This window comes from Sciurus vulgaris (genome assembly GCF_902686455.1).
Source record: "Sciurus vulgaris genome assembly, chromosome: 16".
Classification (NCBI taxonomy): domain Eukaryota; kingdom Metazoa; phylum Chordata; class Mammalia; order Rodentia; family Sciuridae; genus Sciurus; species Sciurus vulgaris.
The window spans coordinates 3691420-3712648 of record NC_136477.1 but is presented as its reverse complement, the minus strand read 5'-3'; the positions used below and the strand labels follow the sequence as shown (position 1 = coordinate 3712648).

General features: G+C 50.7%; 2 protein-coding genes across 3 annotated transcripts in view; one reads left to right on the top strand and one right to left on the bottom strand.

Moving 5' to 3' along the window:
* The window catches only part of SAFB (scaffold attachment factor B), a 29220-nt gene extending 27942 nt beyond the window's left edge, over nucleotides 1–1278 (bottom strand). For both annotated transcript variants that reach the window (XM_079116297.1, XM_079116298.1), the window contains exon 1: nucleotides 944–1278. In XM_079116297.1, coding sequence (XP_078972423.1) covers nucleotides 944–1132 — 189 coding nt within the window. In that variant the 5' untranslated portion in view covers nucleotides 1133–1278. The remainder of the gene's footprint in view (nucleotides 1–943) is intronic.
* Nucleotides 1279–1498: 220 nt separating this feature from the next.
* Nucleotides 1499–21229, top strand: part of SAFB2 (scaffold attachment factor B2) — a 32568-nt gene continuing 12837 nt past the window's right edge. Inside the window, exons 1-11 of the mRNA XM_079116296.1 lie at nucleotides 1499–1794; nucleotides 2794–2881; nucleotides 8578–8642; nucleotides 8722–8928; nucleotides 10095–10157; nucleotides 10997–11024; nucleotides 11917–12466; nucleotides 12886–12935; nucleotides 13466–13566; nucleotides 19481–19630; nucleotides 19711–19823. Coding sequence (XP_078972422.1) covers nucleotides 1609–1794; nucleotides 2794–2881; nucleotides 8578–8642; nucleotides 8722–8928; nucleotides 10095–10157; nucleotides 10997–11024; nucleotides 11917–12466; nucleotides 12886–12935; nucleotides 13466–13566; nucleotides 19481–19630; nucleotides 19711–19823 — 1601 coding nt within the window. The 5' untranslated portion in view covers nucleotides 1499–1608. The remainder of the gene's footprint in view (nucleotides 1795–2793; nucleotides 2882–8577; nucleotides 8643–8721; nucleotides 8929–10094; nucleotides 10158–10996; nucleotides 11025–11916; nucleotides 12467–12885; nucleotides 12936–13465; nucleotides 13567–19480; nucleotides 19631–19710; nucleotides 19824–21229) is intronic.

Genomic DNA, 21229 nt, shown 5'->3' with positions numbered 1-21229 from the left:
CACCTGGTCACTTAGTGCCCGGGAGCAGGGCTCCGGGAACAGACCGGCTCTACTAGGGTCCGCGGTGCACGGCTTCCGCGACTTGGGCCTTTCCTCGGGCTGCTGCAAGGACGCGAGTCCTTACAAGACACGCTCCAGTTCACCGGGCCACCCTGCCGTGGGCCCAGGGAGACCCGAAGGGAAAGGCACACTCCCACCCCCGGCCGTGCGCCAGCGCAGGGCCCCTCGGGCCGGGGCCGGCCTCGCGTCCTCGGCTCCCCCACCCCGCGTGCTGCACACGTCTCGCGGCCCACGGCCGCCCGCAGCTCCCGGGTTTCCTGGCGGTCCCACCTCTCGCCGAGAAGCCGCCATCCACTCGGGAGACCGCAGCTGCGCACGGCGCCCGCCCCGTGTCCACAGCCGCGCTAAGCGCGGGGCTGTACGGCAGGCGGTTCCAGGGGCCTCGCAGGCCTCGGAGGCCGGAGCTCGGGCGGCCACGCCTCAGTCTCCGGACCCGGGAGCAACAATGGACCCGAGCGCCCCGGTCAGCCACCGGGCTCTGCGCCCCGTTCGCCGGGCGGCCGGGCCGGACTCCGCGGGCCTCGGCTCAGCGGCCCTTTCCGCAGAGCCGGCCGGGCCAGGACGCCGCCGGGCGACCGGCGGGACCACGGGCAGGCTCGGGACGGCCGGCCGGGCGGCGCAGACGTCAGGCCTGCAGGTCGCGCCCCGCCGGCCCGGCCGCCGCCGCCGGCGGAGGCCGCACGAGGAGGCAGAAAGCTCGCGGAAGGGCGCGCGGCGCGGCGGGGCCGGCCTCCCCCGCGCGGCCGAGGCCGCGGCCCGAGCGCCCCCGCCCCGGCTCCTCGCGGCGGGCGCCGGGGCCCCGCGCCGTGACCTTGACGGCCCGCGCCCGCCGCGCCTCCGGCCCGCCCGCCCCGGCGCCCGCGGCCCGCCCGCGCCCCCCTACCTTTTTCAGCCGCTCCATCAAAACGCTCTTGTTGCCGCTCGAATCCAGATTCCGTTTCCTCAGCTCCGCCCGCAGGTCGATCACCCGCAGGTCGCTGAGGCGCCGCGTCCCGGTCTCGGACGAGGCGGAGCTCAGAGCCGCCGCACCCGCCGCACCCGACTCTCCTAACCCCGACAGAGTCTCCGCCATTCCAGGGACCCTGGCTCCGACGCCTACCTCACACAGAACCGGGCCGGTTTTATCTCGGCTTCTAGCACAAAATGGCGCCGCCTGCAAGGAAACCGCTCCAGCCGCCCCGACGCGCCTCGCTTCTGCGCAGGCGCTACCGGCGCGAGGCAGCCGATCCCAGTCGCATCTGCGCATGCGTGCTAGGAACTTTGGCGAGAGGTGCGCAAGCGTTTCGTGCCTCGCCGGCCTCCCGCCATGACGCATGCGTGCTGCAGAGTTGGCGCATGCGCGTTGCGGCGGGGGGAAGTCGGGTGGCTGGACGCGCTCGCGCGGCTGCCGCGGTGACCGCTAGTGGGGGCGGCGCGCGTGCGCGGCCGCAAAGCGGGGCGGGAGGAAGCGAGTGCGTTTTCCTCTTAGGCGGCGCCATTTTGTGCTCAGAGCCGCTACAGCCGCCGGCGGTGTGGCGCCGAGTCGGTGGCCGGGACTGCAAAGCGGGGATGGCGGAGTCCCTGGCGGGGTCGGGCGACGTGGGCTCTGGCGCGGCCGCTCTCGGCCCGGGCGCCTCAGAGGCCGGGACTCGGCGACTCAGCGAGCTACGGGTGATCGACCTGCGGGCGGAGCTGAAGAAGCGGAACCTGGACACGGGCGGCAACAAGAGCGTCCTGATGGAGCGGCTCAAGAAGGTGCGGCGGCCGGGGCCCGGGGGCGGCGCGGGCGTTTCGGGCACGCCCCCGCGCGGGCTGTCACCGCGACCGCGGCTCGGGGCGCGCGGCCCGCCCCCCGGGGCCGCAGCTGCCCGGGGCGGTCGGCTGTGTGACCTTGGCCCGCTTGTGCCCCTCTCTGTGCCTCGCCTCCCGGCTCCTCGCCTCCTGCGCCCCGGAGCGGCCCTCTCGCGGGGCTCGGGTCGAGACGGGGCGCTGTGACCTTGGCGGCACCCGCCTCTCCCGGCCGCGCCTCGGTCTCCCCCTCCGGCGAATGGGTGTCTGAGGAGCTGCCCGTACGGGAGGGGCGGGGCTTGTTCCTGCCCCAGGGCCTTTGCACTCACGTGCCCTCCACCCTGGCGCCCAGGTCTCCCCCTGGCTGGAGCCTTGCAGTCATCTCGGTCTGTCCGAGATGTCACCTGCGTGGTCACACGCAGTGAGGTGCTGCTCACCTCCCTGCCAGCTCTGTTGATCGTCCTGTGTTCACGCCCCTAGTGCTTTATCCAGACGTGGAGGAGAGGGTTGTCTTTCCCTACGTCGTACACACCCCTGAGCCTAGAGGCCTGTGGGCGCTGTACCTGGAGGGGGAAGCCCCAGCTGAACGAAGCCACCCCCCACCTCTTTGCAGGCAGTGACTTCCAGAAGTCAAAGATGGTCTGTTGAATCCTGGCCGGGCCAAGTGCAGTCTCCCTCTCACTATTTGTCCCCTGGTGTATAACTTTAAAGCACAAGGGTAGGCGCTGAGACGAGTGACCCGTGTGGAACTGGTTGTCCACCCTCATTCTGGAGCCCACGGAGAACCCAAACGTTGTGGGTTCATCCTGTGCCTTCTAGATTTGCAGCCCAGATAACACAAGTGGAGTTGCTCTTTGCAAGGGCGGTTTCTTTTGTTTACTGGGAAGTGGCCACTTGAAAAGAACAGCATGTGCTGCTACCCAGCTCCTAATAACCTTGTAAAAATTCATCATCTCTTTCTAACAGGCGGTTAAGGAAGAAGGGCAAGATCCTGATGAAGTTGGCATCGAATTAGAAATCTCGAGCAGGAGGACCACAAAGAGATGTGTTAAAGGTACCTACCTGCCCTCGTTGCTGCCCGAGCCCGAGTGTCTGAGAATGCACAGGAGTGACTTTTGCACACTTCCTGCCCTTCAGGTCTGGAGGAGGACTTTGCTGGCCATCAGTGTCCCCTCTAAGAATTAGACTTATTTTTCACTGCCCACTAAGTAGCTGCATCAGAGGTGCAGAGTGCTGAGGAAAGTTACAATACATGTTAAACCCAGTGACTCAGGAGCCCAGGGCAGGAGCGGAGCGCGTGTTCAAGGTTAACCTCTGTCACTGGGAGAGACCCGGAGCAGCTAAGTGAGACCCTGTCTCAAAAAAAGGCTGTATGTATTGCTCAGTGGTAAGGCGCCTGGGGTTCAGTTCATGGTACATGTGTGTCTGTGTATGTATACACACACACACACACACACACACACACACGAAAAACATTTCAGCCATGTTGGGATGAGAAAAGCTGGAGTACAGTACAGTCTTAAAGCTGCCCTCACTGGTCTGAGCAACAAAATGCTGCACTTGCTCGACTTCCTTCCTTGTTCAGAAAATAATTCTTAAACTAAGGAAAATGACACTAGCCCAAGAAGACTAAGCAGGGCCTTCCCTGCTCTGTAGGGTCCAAAATAGGTCATTTGGGTATCTCTTCCCAGCCTGTGTTTAACCGCCATGCGTTTTTTAAAAATGAGAGAATTTGCAAACCCTTCAGTTTTTATTTTTTTTACTCTTTTTTCTGCAGTGCTTTCAGGGCCAGCACTCTACCAGCTGGCCTATATCCCCAGCCATCCTTCAATTTTTAAGATGCCCAGTTCAGTGGTTTTTATTGTCATCACAAGGTCATGCACCCAATACCACTGCCCTCATCTGGAACATTTCCATCACCCAGACAGACCCCATCAGCTGTCACTCTCTTGTGCTGTCTGTCCAGCCCACGCAACCAGGAGCCCACTTGGTCTCCAGATCACTGGGATGTGTTTCGTGGAGTCAGGCAGCGTGGCCTTACAGGTCAACTTCCCTCATTGAGCTGCTTTTAAGTCCCAGCCATGGAATTGTCGGTATTGCATTCCTTTTTGTGGCTGGTACCAATTATTTTCAGAGGCACTTAGTTTGGAATTTTAAAATGTCAGAACCTTGATTTCTAATTAACTTTGCATCAAGAGTTTACAGTGATAGGGGCAATATGTTTGAGACTTTGGTTTTTTCTTCGCGGTACTGGGATTGAACCCAGGGGTGTTCTACCACTGCGCTACATCTCTAGCTCTCCTAATATTTTTTTTTGTTGTCGATGGACATGATACCTTTTTTTTTAATGTGGTGCTGAGGATCAAACCTAGGGCCTTATTCGTGCTAGGCGAGTACTCTACCACTGAGCCACGACCCCAGCCCTCCAGCTCTTTTTTACATTTTATTTTGAGAGATGGTCATGCTAACTCGTTGAGGCTGACCTTAAACTTGTAATCATCTTACCTTAGCCTCCCGAGTTGTTGGAATTAGTGTGCGCAACCAGACCTGATGTTTTCTTATTTCTTTTTTTTTTTTTTTTTTTTAATTAGAAAAATTTTGCGGGAATACCAGAGATTGAATACAGGGGCCCTTAACTACTGAGACACATCTCCTCCCCTCCCCTTTTTTTTATTTTGAAGCAGGACCTTGCTAAGTTGCTGAGGGTGGCTTTGAAACCTCCTGCCTCAGCCTCCAAGCCACTTAGGCATGTGACACCATGCCTGGCTTCTTAATTATTTATTCTGCTTATTTTTTTGAGGGGTGTACTGGGGATTGAACTTAGGGACACTGAACCACTGAGCCATATGCCAAGCCCTTTTAGTATTTTACTTATAGACAGGGTCTCACTTTTGTTGAGGCTGGCCTTTAACTCGCAATTCTCTTATTATTTGTGGTGCTGGGGAGGCAATTTAGGGTCTCTGCGTGCTAGACAAGGGCTCTACCACTGAGCCGTATCCCCAACCCCTGCATTTTTTTCTTGAAAGCTGCCATATAAAATTTCTCACAGCTGTACATGCTCCATCCAGATGGGTACTAAATTCAGGCAGTGGAGGACAGCTGCTTAGAATGTGAAGTTATTGTTCGAATTGTGTTTTTACATAATACATGGTATACGTTACGTTTTTCAACAATTTCACTTCATTTCTTTAGTACTTTTTCCTAGAAGGACTTCTCCCTAATGTATCTGTTTAAAACTTGTCTGTATGTTTTCAAAGGTTAAGATTTTTAGTTAGGTTATAAAAGGAATTTAAATTGAAATTTTACTTTGAAACATCAGTATATCTTTCTGTTCTTGTGTTAGTCAGCTTTTCATTGCTGTGACCAAAATACTCGACACAAACAGCGTAGAGGAGGAAAGGTTTATTTTCACTTAAGGTTTTAGTCCATGGTCATCTGGCTCCATTGCTTTGGCGTGAGGTGAGGCAGAACACATGGCAGAGCAAAGCTCAGCTCAGGGAATCCAGGAAGGGGCCAGCGACAAGACAGAGTGCCCAAGGGCAGCTCCTGGTGACTGCCTCCTCCAGCCATGCCTCACCTGCCTGCAGTTTCCCCCTCCCGGAGGCTCACTTGCATTACTGAGCCATCAGACCTTCCTGCACCGTTGGGTTAGAGCAACATGGTCCAGTCACTTCTGAAAAGCCTCTTTGGACCTCACTCCCTCAGGGACCAGGTCTTCAACACGTTTGGACATTCAGATCCTAACTGTAACACTGAGTCTGCTTTTGAGCTGGGGACACTGAACAGATGTAGACCATGGGACTGGCCTAGAGCAGGGAGCATGCAGATGGCTCTTGCGCTGAGATGTTGCTGTGATCTGAAAGTGTGCTTTTGAAGAGTTGTGAAGATAATAGTTTGAAACTTATTAACGTAGGTGCTCATTTAAGACTGAGGTTCAGGAAACATTAGTCCAGATGTTTCCGGCCTCTGTTAGGGATCTTTGCATCGCCGAAGACGCTAACCTTAGTTGAAGGTTTAGTGCTAGCCTAACTGTGAGTCCTTCACGCACTTGTCTGAAGGCTGGATTCACACTTAGGTCAGATCAGAAGTACTTGGAGGGGCTGTAGCTGTAGCTGTGTGTCCGTGCCTGCCCAGAGCGTGTGGGGCACTGGGTTTGATCCTTAGCACCGCACTGAAAAAAGAAGAAAAAATAAAATAAAGGCATGATGTCCATCTACAACTACCAAAAATTAAAAAAAAAAAAATAATAATAAAAATAATGTGGGCTGGGGAGATAGCTCAGCTGGTAGAGTGCTTGCCTCGTAAGCACAAAGCCCTGAGTTCAATCCCCAGTACCGCAAAAAAAAAATAAAATAAAATAACGTACTTGGAGTTAGCATTTTGTCAGTAAGGCTTGAACCACAGTTACTTCCACTAGTATAGGAAAAACATTGGTAGCCTCTGCTCTCGAGGGATTAGAAGCACTTCTGGTCCCTTCCCCCTTTTTTTTAAATAGAAACCAATAGGCCCAGAGAGAAGAAACCCGTGGCCCAGTTTCCTCAACAGAGCTCAGACTCGAGGCCTCAGTCAGCATGACATTCTCTGGAGAGTCTGGGCACAAAGTTCCTTACATGGTGGGCTAGACCCCGATAGCTTCGAGGTTGAAAGAAGATCCTTGAGCCATGAAAGGGTCTGAGTAAGAGGGTTTAGCCACTTGTTTCTGAATGTCGTGCAATCATGTTGGACTGATTTCTAGGAACTTAGCATCCTTACTACAGATTCAACAAGAGTTTGCTCCCCTTATTCGTCTAAATGGGAAAAATTGTTGAAAACTCGTCTGTGGGTTTTGAAAGATGAAGATTGTGAATTAGAATGGGCATCGGATTAAGCGTTAGTTTCCTGCCTGCCACGTTCCCATCTCTTGCCCTTCGGTGAGCTGAGGCCAGGCACTTGGAGTTGGGGTGCTGACTGTCTGTAGCACTGGTCCCTTGCCCCCTCATGTTTGGGAAGCTTTTGGTATGTGTCCCTCCTGTTGACATCCTTTGTGGGCACTGATGGCAACTATTTAGGGAATTAGAAATCAGGAACAATTGCCAGACATCTTTAAACAGTGTACTTCAGGAAGAGAGGCCGTGTTCACCTGTAGTAGGAGGCAGGACAGCCGAGTTTTAGTTCGCAGCTTGGGAGCTGAGCCAGTCTCACATGTCACTTGTGGGGATGAGGCCAGCGAGCCTGCTGGCAGGGCTGCAGAGCTCCCAGTGCCCAGCTTCGAGGAGAGCACCTGTGCTGTGGGGGGTGGGTGCAGACCCTGCAGGTGGAACTTCGCCCAGGGCTGTGGGCTTCTACTTCTTTATTTTTAAAACTAGAAAAAGTACTTGTAGATAATGTGAAACATATAAAAAGTATGCATGTGGAACTAAATTTACCTCCCACCTTATGGTATTGGTTTCTGACCCATTGGTTTGGGCTGCGCACACCCATGTTTTCCAGGTGCGTCCACACAGCCACACTTGCGTGTGTACGAACACGCAGGAGATTTTAATAGGTGATGTCTGTTTTGTGGGTTTTTCCTGTGGCATTAGGAGAGTGCGCTTCTAAGGTTGTGGGGCCCTGTTGGGCTTTTCCACCTTGACTCTGTGAACAATGTAGGCTGCGTCCTGGGCCTGGCAGGCTGTTGAACAGCACCGGCACTACCCACAAGATGCTGCTAGTGTCCCCCAGTTGCGACAACCAGAAATATCTTGGGCAGGCCACATCACCTCCGAACACATTGAGAACCACCAGTGTGTCATTTATGAGTGAAAAGGTGCCCTGACTGGCTTTCCTTTGGGTGATAGGCTGTCCCTGCTCTTTTTAGAAGGAGCGAGTCTGTGTTTGAACTCCTTTTAGGTGTGGTGCCATTCTGCCAAATGCAGCCCAGAGTTGTCCTTGTCCTTTCAAGTCCTGAGGTTTCTTTCCCTCTGCACAGGACCCACTGGAAAGCGTCCCCCATGACTACAAAGTTCTTTAACCTTCACAAGGCCCAGGATGGCCCTTGACGTTAGGGCAGGCTTTGCCTTATTGCCGTACAGAAAATAATTGTTACTGAGCTGAAAAGTGACAGAACAGGTGACCTGCTTGCAGCGGGTGGCATGTGGGGAGGACCAGCAAGTTAGCAGTCCAGCATGGTAGATGGCAGGGGGGGTTTTGCCTCACGAACCCAGGCTTCGTGGCACAGGGCTCACGCCCAGCCCAGCCCCAGCCCCAGCCCCTTACACTGGTTTAGTTTGCAGTTCTAGATTACAGATGGCATCATGGCTTTTTATTTTTTCTTTTTAGTTGTAGATGGACACAGTGCCATTATTTTTTCATCTATTTATACATGGTGCTGAGGATCGAACTCAGTGCTTCATGCACGCTAGGCAAGCGCTCCACCATTGAGCCACAATCCCAGTCCACAGTTTTTTTCTTCTTTATGTTCATTTTTTTGGAAAACACCTGTCCTTTGTGCTTTCTGGCTTGTGGGGGGTAGGTGTTTAGAAATCCTTTGCAGCTTGTAGTTACTTTGTGAAAAATCTCGATACCCAGAAAGGTTCCTGACATTTCAGCTTTCCGTGTGAGAGCTGGTGGCTTGCTTCAAGCATCACTTGAGACAAAATGACATGTGATAGAAAAACAGACACTTCAAGTTTTCTTCATGACATGTTGTGGTCAAAGAATGGAGCCCATCGTCCTGTGTGTGTGGTAAGTCTTGTGCCTGAGCGTTACTGACTGAGCCCTTACTCTGTTCAGGACAGAAGGCGGAGGAGGAGGGCACTGAGGACAATGGCCTGGAGGAAGACTCCAGGGATGGGCAGGTACGTGGCATTAAGGGGAGATGGCCGCACAGTCCCGCATCCCTGGTCAGCTCTGGCTCACGCTGTCCGCTCTTCGCAGGAGGATGTGGAAGCTGGGTTGGAGAATTTGCAGAGCGTGGACATGGTGGACATGAGCGTGCTCGATGACGCCGAGGCTGAGGGCGATGGCACTGCCGATTTTGGGGGGGATGGTGCCACCGACAGCATCATCGCTTCCTTCTGCGGCAGTAAAGAGTACGTGGCTGCGCGGCTGGGACAGCTTCCAGCTCAGCTCACGGAACACGCTGTAGGTAACTTGGGGACGCGTGGTGCGTGCGAGCAGCCCGAGGCACCCAGCAGGCGGGCTAGTGATGTGGGGGAGCCAGGCACACCCGTGGGCTCCTGGCAGGGGCCCAGCCCTGGTAGCAATTATCTCCATTTAAGCACCACGCAGGTCAGGTATTAACGACCAAATAGCTGTTAAGTAGCAGGGTGAGTATTTTGAGACATTCAGCTCACAGACCCTTTCTGAGCATGTTGTGAGCCATAAAACAGAAGGCTGATACAGCTGATGAAGGTTTTTTCCTTTAAGGAAGGAACGCAGAGGGAACAAAAGGTTGCTCACTCCACTGTGCAGGCCGCCTGCTGGAAGGTGCGCGGGACAGCAGGCCAGACCTCACATCGGATGTCTCCTATTTGCCGTCCTAGTGCTGAGCACCTAGCCATTTTGTTGGTTATTTCATTTAAGACATTTTAGCTTTCATCTGTGGGAGAAAATGCTCTTAATCTTAAACATGAAGGTCAGAAGTGGCGAACTCCACTCCTTGTACCTAGCACTTGTTGACTAGGGTGGCGTTGAGCGCCTCGTGCCCTCCTTTCTCAGCGCCCAGTGTGTGCTTGCTTTCTAGCCGCATGCTCGATGACGGCATCCAGGTCCCAGATTCTGATGTAGGAAAGGAAAGAATCACTTCATATTTCACATAAAAACTCAAAGGCCTGCATGCAGTTCAGCGAGAGGCTTCTTGGTTAGCACGCACGAGGTTCTGGGTTCCATCCCTGTTGCCGCTAAAAAAAAAAAAAAAAAAAAAAAAAAAAAAACTAGAGAAAAAGTGCCTAGAAAGGTATTTATTTGTACCAAGTGAAACTGAAGGCATTTCCGATCTTAAATAGCAGCTCACATTTTGATTTCTTTGGAAAAGCTGTGGTTGGGTGGTATGCTTAGACACTGTCCTGGAAGTTGGTTTCCTGTTCTTCAGCCAGTAGAGACAGCTCCCTGCGTTGGAGCTGCGGTGGGGCTCTCTTGGTGCAGTGGGAGACAGGAGGGAGGTGGAAAGGGGAGTGATCTCATGGGGGGTCTGCAGGGTGCCACAGATGCATGAAGGACATGGACAGGTGGCCTGGAAAGTGCAAGGTGCAGGCCTTGGCATTCCCAACCCAGGTATCCACAAAGTCACGTTGTGTCTCCTTTTTCAGGTGGATGGGGAAGGCTTCGGGAACACTTTGGAAGCTTCCTCATTGGACTTCAAAGTGACTTCGGTAAGATATCTTCTGATTCTGCAAGTTTGGAAGCTTGGATGAACGGTTGGTTCCCTCAGTAAAGGAGTGTGTGTGTGCACGTGCGCGCAGGACGTAGACTAAGTGTTGTCGTCGCTGAGCGGGGCGGTGGGGGACAGAATAGGCACCATCTTGGAGTGTGGTGTCAGTCGGGGCTGTTACAGAACCCACAGGAGGTGACCAGGACGGGGAGCAGGTGCCACAGGGAAGCTGGTGGGTGGCTGGGCTACGAGACTGCCTGCATGTTTCCCTGCATCCTACCTGAATCCAGGTGTGGAGTTAGTGCAGGACAGAACTGGGAACTGAGGTGTGAGCAGTGGCCCCACGGGAGGCAGAAGGGAGGGCAACTGGAAGGGCCGAGCCCTGACCATGCAGGGTGTGGACTGCTGTCCCGGGGAGTCGAGAGGTTTGCAGCAGGGAAGAGAAGGTCTGGTTACAAGGAACAGCTGGCGTGGGAGGTGGTAGGTTTCCTACCTCAGTCCAGCACGAGGTGCAGAGGCTGGCTGCTGAACCTCCGCTTTGACCCAGGAGGTCATGCTGTTACGGTGGCCTTGATCAGTTCTGTGTGGGGTGTTGGGGGACTACATTGGCTGACATGAGGGCGAACAGGCAGGCTGGGGTGCCACTGCCATCCCACTGGCCCCAGAGGAATTGGCCAAAAGAGTGCGTCCTGGCTGTGGTACTGTAGAGCGGAGTGCCTGGAGAGAGTTTTGAAACAGGCCTTTCCTCTGTGGTGTCAGGGCTGTGTCTGCCAGGAAAATGTGTCCGTGCCTTTTTTAAAGTGACTCGTGGATCTGCTTTTTCTTATCTTTCTTAAATAGGATATTGAAGAACCTCTCCTGGAGCCAGGTACTGATAAGAGAAACACCACAGTTATGGTTTGGAATTTTTCGCGCTACTCTTATTTAAAGCAGTGTATATCTTAAACTGTGTTACGGTCTTGTAAATTACCCTAGTGGTGGACAATCCAGATCGTACAAGGATCAGAGATTGGAAACCCTTACGTATCACCAGATCTGTGAAGTGCTGTTCTGGCTTCTTGGGCTCAGACGTATTGGGTGAGATGTAGTGATGATTTTCACCTCTCTCCACATGCGATGGTATCTAAGTAACTCCCCTGGGAGTCTTCCATGTGTTTCTACACATGAAACAGATCTTGTGATATTTTGCTGCAGTCGATTTGGTTAACGCAGTGAGGCAGGCTAACGCTGGTGTCAGGGCTCGTTAACCTGAGAAGTGATTGGACTCCAGAAGAAGAAGCAGAGTTTCTTCAAGAAAATGTGAATGTCGCATTCCCCTTCTGGACTGCGTTTATCTCCTGCTGACGGAAGAGATTCTGGTTTTCGTGTTGGACTGTTTTGTTAACCAAAAATCAAAGAAGTTGGAAATTGAACTGTTCAGTGCATGGTGATTGCATTTGATTCAGCACCTGGGACATTGGAAGATAAGTCAGAAGACCCAGATCGCATAAAACCTGGAAGCCTGTCGTGAAATAGCCCAGTGGTTGTAGGTGTTTAAATCTGGGGCTTTTCTCTCCCCGTAGCGTAGAGGCTTACCTAGCAGTCGGCGGCGCGCAGGTAGTGTAACCAGTGTAACTGTGTGTACCCGCGGGTTTTCCAATCTCTGTGTAGCTAGCAGTTCTCTTCGTGTTAGTGTGGCAGCCGTGCCAGTTCCACATTGTGATTGCTTTATTTCCCTGGTAATTAAACCTTGTGCCATTCTATTCCTGTTAAATCCGTAGAAAATGAGAAAATACTCGACATTTTGGGGGAAACTTGTAAATCTGAGCCAGTAAAAGAAGAAGGTTCCGAGCTGGAGCAGCCATTTGCACAGGATACAAGTAGCGTGGGGCCAGACAGAAAGCTTGCGGAGGAAGAGGACCTTTTTGGCAGCGCCCACCCGGAAGAGGAGGAGGAGGAAGAGCAGGAGGAGGAGGAGGAGGAGGAGGAGGGAGATTTAGATTTGGCCAGCGAGTCAACACGCGCTCAGTGGAGCGAGGCAGACACCCTGTTAGCGGTAGTGAAAAGGGAGCCCGTGGAGCAGACAGGCGAAGGCGCGAGGACGGACTGTGAGCCTGTAGGGCTAGAGAAGCCAGTTGAGCAGAGTAGCGCGGGCTCCGAGCCCGCGGAGGCCTCTGGCCAGGAGGCCGCGGAAGCGCCCACGGAAGCTCCGAGCCCAGAGCCCAGAGATAGCAAAGAAGACGTGAAGAAGTTTGATTTTGAAGCTTGTAATGAAGTCCCTCCGGCTCCTAAAGAGTCCTCAACCAGTGAGGGCGCTGATCAGAAAATGAGGTTTGTTGTTTCTCAGTTTTAGACCAGACGCTATCTCCTTTTCATTGGTCATTTAATGACACACATAAGCTGTTTTTTCTGCAATTGGCCAGCCAGACTGCTGAAATTGTAGTTTACCTCCAATGTTTATTTCTCTGTGTATTTTTAATGGGTGATTCCATTCCTTTACTTCTTAGCAACCTACCATGGTTGTGTTCTTAAATTGTTAATTGTTATCTCCAGCTTAATCGAATTGACTTTTATGAATCTGACATTGTATTTTGGGGGTCAGATTTTCCAAAATAAGCTTACAAAGGTGTCTTAAAATTTTATTTCAGACTAATTTTCTGGTAGGTATTCAGTTTTAGCACATACCATACCTTTAATTTAGTCCTCTTTCATTTTTTTCCTGTATGAGTAACATTAACTTTTGTCTCTAGCTCTTTTAAGGAAGAAAAAGATATAAAGCCAGTCATTAAAGATGAAAAAGGTATGAGTTCACTTCAGTGAGGGTGAGGAGGTCGCGTGTGTTGGGAGGAGGGGCCTGAGGAGTCCTCGCTCCTGGGCTGTCGTTTCAGCGCTGTGTCATGGGCTGCTGCGTCATGGGCTGCTGCTATTAGTCCCCAGTGGTTTCTTGAGAGATGAGTTCTTGGTGCTTGGGCACATCTGTGTTTTTTAACTGTTGTCATTTATGGGATAGTGGGATTTGCATTCCAAGACAGGAACACTTCAGCCCATTGAAAATAGCGAGATGAGCCATCAGACACTGCGGTCTTGGTTGAGAACTAGTCATTCTCAGACGATTCCATCGTGAGAGAGTACTCCACCATTATTCCTCAGATAGAGTGTCACTTTTTGCTGGCAGGATGTCCCTCTCTGCCCTGTATGTTGGCAGTAACGCAGTTCTGGAGGCAGAGGAATTGGCGCTGGGTGTAGTGAGGGCGCTAGAAGGGGCCGCAGTTTGTAGGGCAGGGGGCTTCCTGGTATGCCAAGAGGTGAGTGCATGACCTCCTTCTTCAGGCCGTGTGGGCAGCAGTTCTGGAAGGAACCTGTGGGTCAGCGGGCTGTCGTCTACCACGCGTGCCACAGACCTGAAGAACCTCTTCAGCAAATACGGGAAGGTACGTACATGCAGCCTTGATTTGGGTTAGAAAAAGAACTTGAGAGCTTGTTTCTTGCTCTCGGTTCATTGGTTTTCATTTCTGGTCTTAATAGTCCAGAAGAGGGAAACCTCCATGCTTTGGATAGTGCACCTTGTTTCCTGGTTCAGGGTGACCAGGATCCCTCAGGAGTAGAGGAGAAGGCTCCTCCTGTCGTATCCCTGCTTGGGATGGTGTGTAGGTACCACCACCTACATCCCGCCATCTTTGTGACTTAAACACACCAACGTCTCTGGCCCATACAGCATGCTGGCTTTTCCTTAATGCTAAGTGTGTGGTCGACTTTCTGTCTTTTGGCATTTTTGATAAAGTAGAACGTGGTGCTGGATTAAAGATCAATCACTAGCTGCACGCAGTGGCTCACACCTGTAATCCAGCGGTGTGCATGGCCAAGGCAGGGAGATCTCAAGTTCAAGGCCAGCCTCAGCAGGATAGCAAGATCCTGTCTCAAGAAGTAAAAGGTACTGAGGGTGTGGCTCAGTGGTTAGGCTTCCTGGGTTCAATCCCTGGTTCCAGAAATAAACAAGGAGATCACTAAAGTGCTGTTGGTGGACACAGGAGAAAAAGTGTGCAGCTCAGAAGCTCTCCACGAGAACTCAGCTGGCAATTAAGACAACGGCATCGTCCTGGAACTAATTACTGAAACAGCTCAGGACTGGCCCGGCCTCTGAGGGAGATGGGGAGACTCAGGACCTCTTGGTGTTGAAAGGTGCAGGATTTCAGGCAGAGGAAACTTTGTGGTTTTCTGTCGTGGCCTCATCCTGCGTCCATGAGTCTGTGTCGCCTGATCACATCTTGGTTAGCAGTTCGGGGAGCAGTAGGCAGGCAGCACCCAGGAAGAGTGTTCATCATGTCCAGTTTTTGTGAACAGTCTGTCTTGAGAGGCTCAGACTGCTTTTGCAGCCGTCAGGATCCCAGCAGGTGCCTCGACAGACCCGGCAACAGAGGGGGAGCTTGGAGATGCACCCGTGTGGCCCGAGGTGCCTTCCCGTGAGGTGCTCTCATGCCCCGGGAGACCTTGTGTAGACTCGGTAGGTGGTTTCAGCAAACCTTGCTGACGAAGTCACCCTTCCGCTGGTCCTGGAGTGACTAATGGCCCTGCCCCAGGAACTCAGCTCTGGCCAGAGGCTCCAGGACACAGGAAGGCCAGGTGGTGGGACAAGGAGTGGTCCACAAGGACCTTGTGGACGAGGTGAACAGAGGATGGTCTGAGGAGCCCGAGACTAGGCTGTGTGGTGAGGAGGGGGAGACACCTGAGTTTGTCGTGGCGTCTCTTCCCATCCGGGTCTCATCCGTCATTGGAAGTAGTACCTGGGAGGTCATCCAGTGGGAAAGGGAAAGGGGCATGCCTTGACTCAGCTCCCTGATGCTGAGGAGAAGGAAGAGTGAAGCGCCATCTCTGATCCAAGGACTGACGGCTAAACCCAGAGTGCGGGGCCCCAGAGGCTGAGAGGAGAAAGGCCTTCCTCAGGCTGACCCTCTGGATGAGTGGTGGGCCAGAGGCCAGGCCTGCTGTGTCCAGGCCTCCTTCCCCATCCTGAAGTCGATAGCATCACCAATCGCCACCTTGTGTGCCCCACAGGAGCCTGGGTCGATCCTGCTGTCCCCTTGTGCTTTGGTCCCTTACTTCTGTGGCTTTGCCTTCTGTGAACGGTCTTCCCTATGACTTTAGGTTTACTGGCTATAGCTTTTGCTTTTTGTTTTGTTTTCCTGCACTGGGGACTGAACCCAGGGGTGCTCTCCCGCTGAGCCACATCCCCAGCCCTTGTATTTTGAGACAGGGTCTCACAAAGTTTGCTGAGGCTGGCCTTAAACTTGAGATCCTCCTGCCTCAGCCTCCTGAGTTGTTGGGATGACAGGCATGTGCCCGTATGTGGCTGTTCTGTTGTTTTTAGTGGTTGCTCTTTAGGGATTCTAGCACACACCTTTCATCTCCAAGTGATTTTACTCTAGTTCAGGTGTAACAAGAACTGCACAAGAGAATGTTGTCTCCCCCTCCCAGTCTTTGACATATTATATTATAATATCATAATATATTTGACATATGTATTATTTGTCATACATTTCACTTCTACTTAAGAAGCCATGTGCTACATTATTGTCGTTTTTCTTTATCTTTTCTTTTCTTTTCTTTTTTTTTTTTTTTTTTTTTTTTTTTTTTTTTTTTTTTTTTTTTTTGAGCTGTATAGGTTTGCACAGTATTTGGGGTCATCCCAGCAAACTCACGCATACACGGAAAGCCGTCTCAGCTTATGGTCCCCACCCACTTCCTTTCCTGTCCTCCCGCCCCTCTCCCATTCTTCTTCCTCCACTCTTCCTGACTTCCTTTTGCTCCTATTAGTTTGTCTTTGATTCTTTCTTCTATTGTTGCCTCCCCCCTTTATTTTACATTAGCTTACACATATGAGAGAAAATATTCGACCTTTGAATTTTTGAGTTTGGCTTATTTCACTTAACATGATATTCTCCATTTTCATCTGTTTGCTAGCAAATGCCATAATTTTATTCTTTTTTAAGGCTTAGTATAACTCCGTTGTAGAGATGCACCACAGTTTCTTAGTCCATTCATCTGTTGATGGGCATCTGGGATGATTCCATAAGGTAGCTATTGTGTATTGTGCTGCTGTCAACGTTGAGGTGGCTGTATCACTATAGTAAGCTGTTTTTGGATCTTTTGGGAAAAATACCAGGAGTGGGGTGGCTGGGTCACATGGTGGTTCCTTTCCTAGGCTGTTGAGGAATCTCCACACTGCTTTCCACAGTGGCTGCACTGGTCTGCGCTCCCACCAGCACAGCGAGTATAGCTTTTCGCACAACCTCGCCAGCGCTTAGTGTTTGCGTTCTTGAGCCTAGCCATTCTGACTGCACTGAGGGGGAGTCTCAGTGTACTTTTGACGTGCATTTCCCTGATTGCTAGAGATGTTGAGTATTTTTTTCAATACAATTTGTTGGCCATTTATGTTTCTTCATTTGAGAAGTTTCTGTTCATTTCTTTTGCCCATTTATTGATTGGGTTATTTGGTACTTTGTGGTTTTGTTTTTTGTTTGGATTTTGGTGCTAACTTTCTTGAGTTCTTTGTGTATTCTGGATACTAATTCCCTATTGGAGGAGTAGCTGGCCAAGATTTTCTCCCATTCTGTAGCCTCTCTCCATGCTCCTGATCATTGCCTTTGCTATGCAGAAGCTTTTTAGTTGGATGGCATTCCACTTGTTGATTCTTGGTTTTATTTCTTATGCTTTGGGTTCTTGTTAAGGAGTTGGCGCCAGCACATACATGATGGAGCACCAACCCTGTGTTCTCTTCTAGCAGTTGCAGAGTTTCTGGTCTAATTCCTAAGTCTTCAATCTATTGTGCAGGGTGAAAAAAAGAGTGTAATTTCATTTTCTTACATAAAGCTTTCCTAGCACCATTCATTAAAAAGGCTATCTTTTCTCAAAGATAAGTTTTTGGCACCTTTGTCCAATATCAGGTGCCTATAGGTTTGTGGATTTGTCTTTTTGTCTTCTGTTCTGTTGGTCTTCACGTCTGTTTTGATGCCAGTACTATGCTGTTTTTGTCTGTAGTATAATTTTAGATCAGGTATAGTGAAGTCTCCTGATTCACTGTTTTGCTTCGTATTGCTTTGGCTATTCTGGGTCTCTTACTTCTTCCAAACGAAGTTAAGAATTTTTTTTTTTTTTTTTCCTAAGTCTGAAGAATGTCATTGGAGGTTTGATGGGGATAGCATTGAATCTGTATAGCGCTTTTGGTAATATGGCCATTGTGATGGTCAGTTCTGCCTATGCAAGAACATGGGGGTGGGTCTTTCCATCTTCTAAGGTCGTTTCATTTTCTTTCTTCCGTATTCTGCAAGTTTCATTGTAGAGCTCTTTTAGTTTCTTGGGTAGATTAATCCCAAAGTCTCTTTTTTTTTTTTTTTTTTTTTTTTTTGAGATTATTGTGAATGGGGTGGGTGGTGGTTTTTCTGATTTCTTCCTTGACTGAATCACTATTGAAGTATAGGAAAGCTACTGATTTATAGGCGTTGCTCTCTGGGAGTCTTCTAGGGGAGTTTTTTGGGTCTTCTAGACATAGAATCATGTTGTTGGCAAACACATAGTTTGACTTCCTGTTGGTGTCCTTTCTTGCCTGACCTCTGGCTACTGTTCTGAGGACTGCGTTGAGGAGAGTGGTGAGAGTGGACAGCTCCATCTTCTTCCTTATCTTAGATGAAGTACTTTTAGTTTTTCTCCAATATGACACTGACTTTGGGTTTGTCATAAATGGCCTTTATGATGTTGAGGAAAGTTCCTTCGATCCCTGGTTTCTCTAGTGTTAAGTGGTTACCTTTTAAAACAGGTTTGCAGGGCTGGGGCTGCAGGTCAGTGGTAGAGCACTTACTTTGCACGTGTGAGGCACTGGGTTCGATCCTCCACGCCACATGAAAATAAATAAAGATTGTGTCCACCTACAGCAACAAAATTTTTTTTTTTTTTTTTTAAAGAAGAGCTTTGTAAGTAGAACACATTTACCAAGTCAAGTCTTGGTTCCTGTTGGTTGTGTCCAGTCCCTATCGAGATCATTTTCCTCTCGAGGATGCCAGTGGGCTTTGCAGAGTGGGTGCTGCTGTGAATTCATGTAGCCCTTGTAGATGGGAAGTCTTCATTCACCTTCATTCTGAATGATATTTTCCTGCACTAAGAATTCTAGGTTGACTTCATCTTTCTTCTTGTTTGTTTTTGGTACTGGGGATTGAACCCAGAGGCGCTTCACAACACTGAGCCACATCCCCCAGCCCTTTATTTAAAATAGTTTATTAGAGACAGGTCTTACTAAGTTGCTAAGGCTGGCTTTGAACTTGTTGTCCTCCTGTCTCAGTCTCCCAAGCTGCTGAGATCACAGTCGTGACCACCGCGCCTGTGCCTGGCTTAATCTTTCTTTTTTTTTTTTTTTTTCCGTGTGGTGCTGGGGACTGAACCCAGGGCCTTGTGCTTGTGAGGCAGGCACTCTCGCCACTGAGCTGTCTCCCCTGATCTTTCTTAAGTACACAGTCTGTCTTTTCCCTCTGGCAGCTTTGAAGACTCCTGGCTTAGTCCCTGGTTTGGGGCAGTTTGGTGATGGTCTGTTTTGGCTTCAGGTGCTGTTTTCCTGCTTCCTGTCTTGGAGACTCCCAGGTTGTCAGCTCACCGATATTTGGGGTTTCGGTTTTTTCCCCAATCTTTTTTTCCCTCCTTTTTTTTTTTTTTTTTTTTTTTTTTTTTTGTCAGTGGACATTTATATTTTATTCATTGATTTATATGCTGTGCTGAGAATCAAACCCAGTGCCTGGCATGTGCTAAGCAAGCGCTCTGCCATCTGGAAGTCTGTTTTCCTGTGACTTGTCTCTGCCTTGATCTCGGCATCTCAGGTCTGTCTCTTCGACTCATTTGATACCTGCCTTAGTCCCTCCTCCCTGTCTGCGGCCTGGGGACTCGGCAGTGAACAGGGCGATGGCAGGGCTGTCTGGGCAGGCCAGTGTCCAGGGCCTGAAAACACCTTCCTGCCAGTGTTCAGTCCTGCAGACAGAAGTCCCTCCTTGGGGGAGCCATTGTGTGTGTCAGCACCGTGCCCAGTGGATGGGTGCAGTGCTGAGTGGGTAGCCCCTCAGCCATCTCTGGGTACCATGGATGAAACAGTCTCACTTCTGATGACTTAAGTTGTGAATTCTCAAGGTGAACGGCGTTCCATTTTTGTGTTTTTTCTGAGAGCCAATTTCCTAGCAGAACAGTTGTATTTTGGTAGACGAGGATTCATTAGAACCAATAACAGTTACAGAGAACTAATAATCTGTGATTCTGGTTATCTGTTAACAAGTTGCATAGGTATTTGAGAGAAAGAGTGTCTTTGTCTTAAAGGTTGTGGGGGCCAAAGTGGTGACCAACGCCCGCAGTCCTGGGGCTCGGTGCTATGGATTTGTCACCATGTCAACATCCGACGAGGCGACCAAGTGCATCAGCCATCTGCACAGAACCGAACTGCACGGAAGGATGATCTCGGTGGAGAGGGTGAGGCTTCTTGTCAGCCGTAACTCCGACGCTCACAAGCAGCAAGACCTGGTAGGAATCTTTTCTGTCTTCTGTTTTAGGCCAAAAATGAACCTGCTGGGAAAAAGCTGTCTGACCGGAAAGAATGTGAAGTGAAGAAGGAAAAGTTACCTAGCACCGACAGACATCATGCTGTGGAGATCAAAACTGAAAAGTAAAGTAACCTTTAGACACCTTTCCCTGGGAGTCCCTGGAGGAGGCCTGCTGGCCGTGGGGGTCCTCTTGAGGAAAGCCCCGTCCCACCCTCTGCTCTAGCAGCCACACCAGCCCACGCTCCCAGCACGGCCCCCACTGGCCCTTGCCGCCACCTCCTTCACCGGGCTGTGCGGGGTGTTTCTCCAAGCCCTCTGACCTTAAATACACAGGGCAGGTGACCCTTACCAACATGCGTCGTCTAATGACTCAGACTTTTGAAAAAAATCGTGCACATAAAATGAAAGAAACCTATTTTTATTTTCTTCCTAACATTCTCCAGCCTTAGAGACATTTTTCATCAACATTGATTTTCATGCAGCTCTTTTTTTAAAGCACAGAAACTGTCAAAAACCCAATTTTTCCAAGATAAAACATCATCCAAAGGAACGCAGTCTGCTCTCACATTGCAGGGAATGACCTTGAGCTGGTGGCGTGTGCTGCGCCTGACAGATGCCAGGAACTGCTGTGCATGTTGGAATTAAAATGTGCCAGAGTGTGCTGTGAGTTCACCACCAAGGTGGGGGCACCTTGGCACAGCAGTTTAGGAACCAAGGGTCTGTGGCACTGTTGCTGGAAGGAGTGATTTATATCTTTACAGCAGTGGAAATGGACCCAGGTCTTTGAAAGCAGGTGTGGCTGGTTTCTGATTTGTCAGAATCACGGTTCATCTTTTGAGTGGATAGGCCTCAGTGGCTCATCTGATGGTGGCAGTGTCTCAAAGCCAGGTGTGCGTGCTCAGTCTGCTCCACTGTGACTTGCTTCCATGGCCAGGGCCGCTCCTGCTTTACACTTGGAGCCCTCTGCGGTGAATCTGCCCTCTCGTGTGGCTCCACCTTGCTGTCACTTTTCAAGTAGCAGAGTGTGTGCAGGAACCGTGCGAGACCCTGTTCTTCATCGAAGCTTGTGGCGAGTTGAACTGAGACGGGGCTGTTGAAAGTTCCTGGTGTCGGGCACATGGTTCCCATAGTGGCGTGTTAGTGGGGAAAGGGGAAGGTGAAGACCACAGGCTAGCAGGTTCAGGGCCGCGCTGGGCTGAAGTGCAGGCGCTCTGTGAGGCACGTGCCCTGAGTGGAAGAGGAAGCAGGCTCAGAGAGGGGAAGTGGCCAGCCCAGGGCACCCAGCCAGCAAGCCACAAGGCGAGGATTCAGTGCTGGTGACTGCCCCAGCCTTGTGCTCGGTGTTCAAATGTTTTGCCAGGAAGTGGAACTTTTTTGTTTTGTTTTGTTCTGATTTATTTTAATTGCACTATAGTTATAATTATGTGTCATAGCGGAATTCTTCGTGGCAGATTGGAACATTTTTTCTTTTTTCAAATGAATGCCTTGTTAACGTTGCCTTTTGTTTTAAGATTCTCTAGATGGAGTA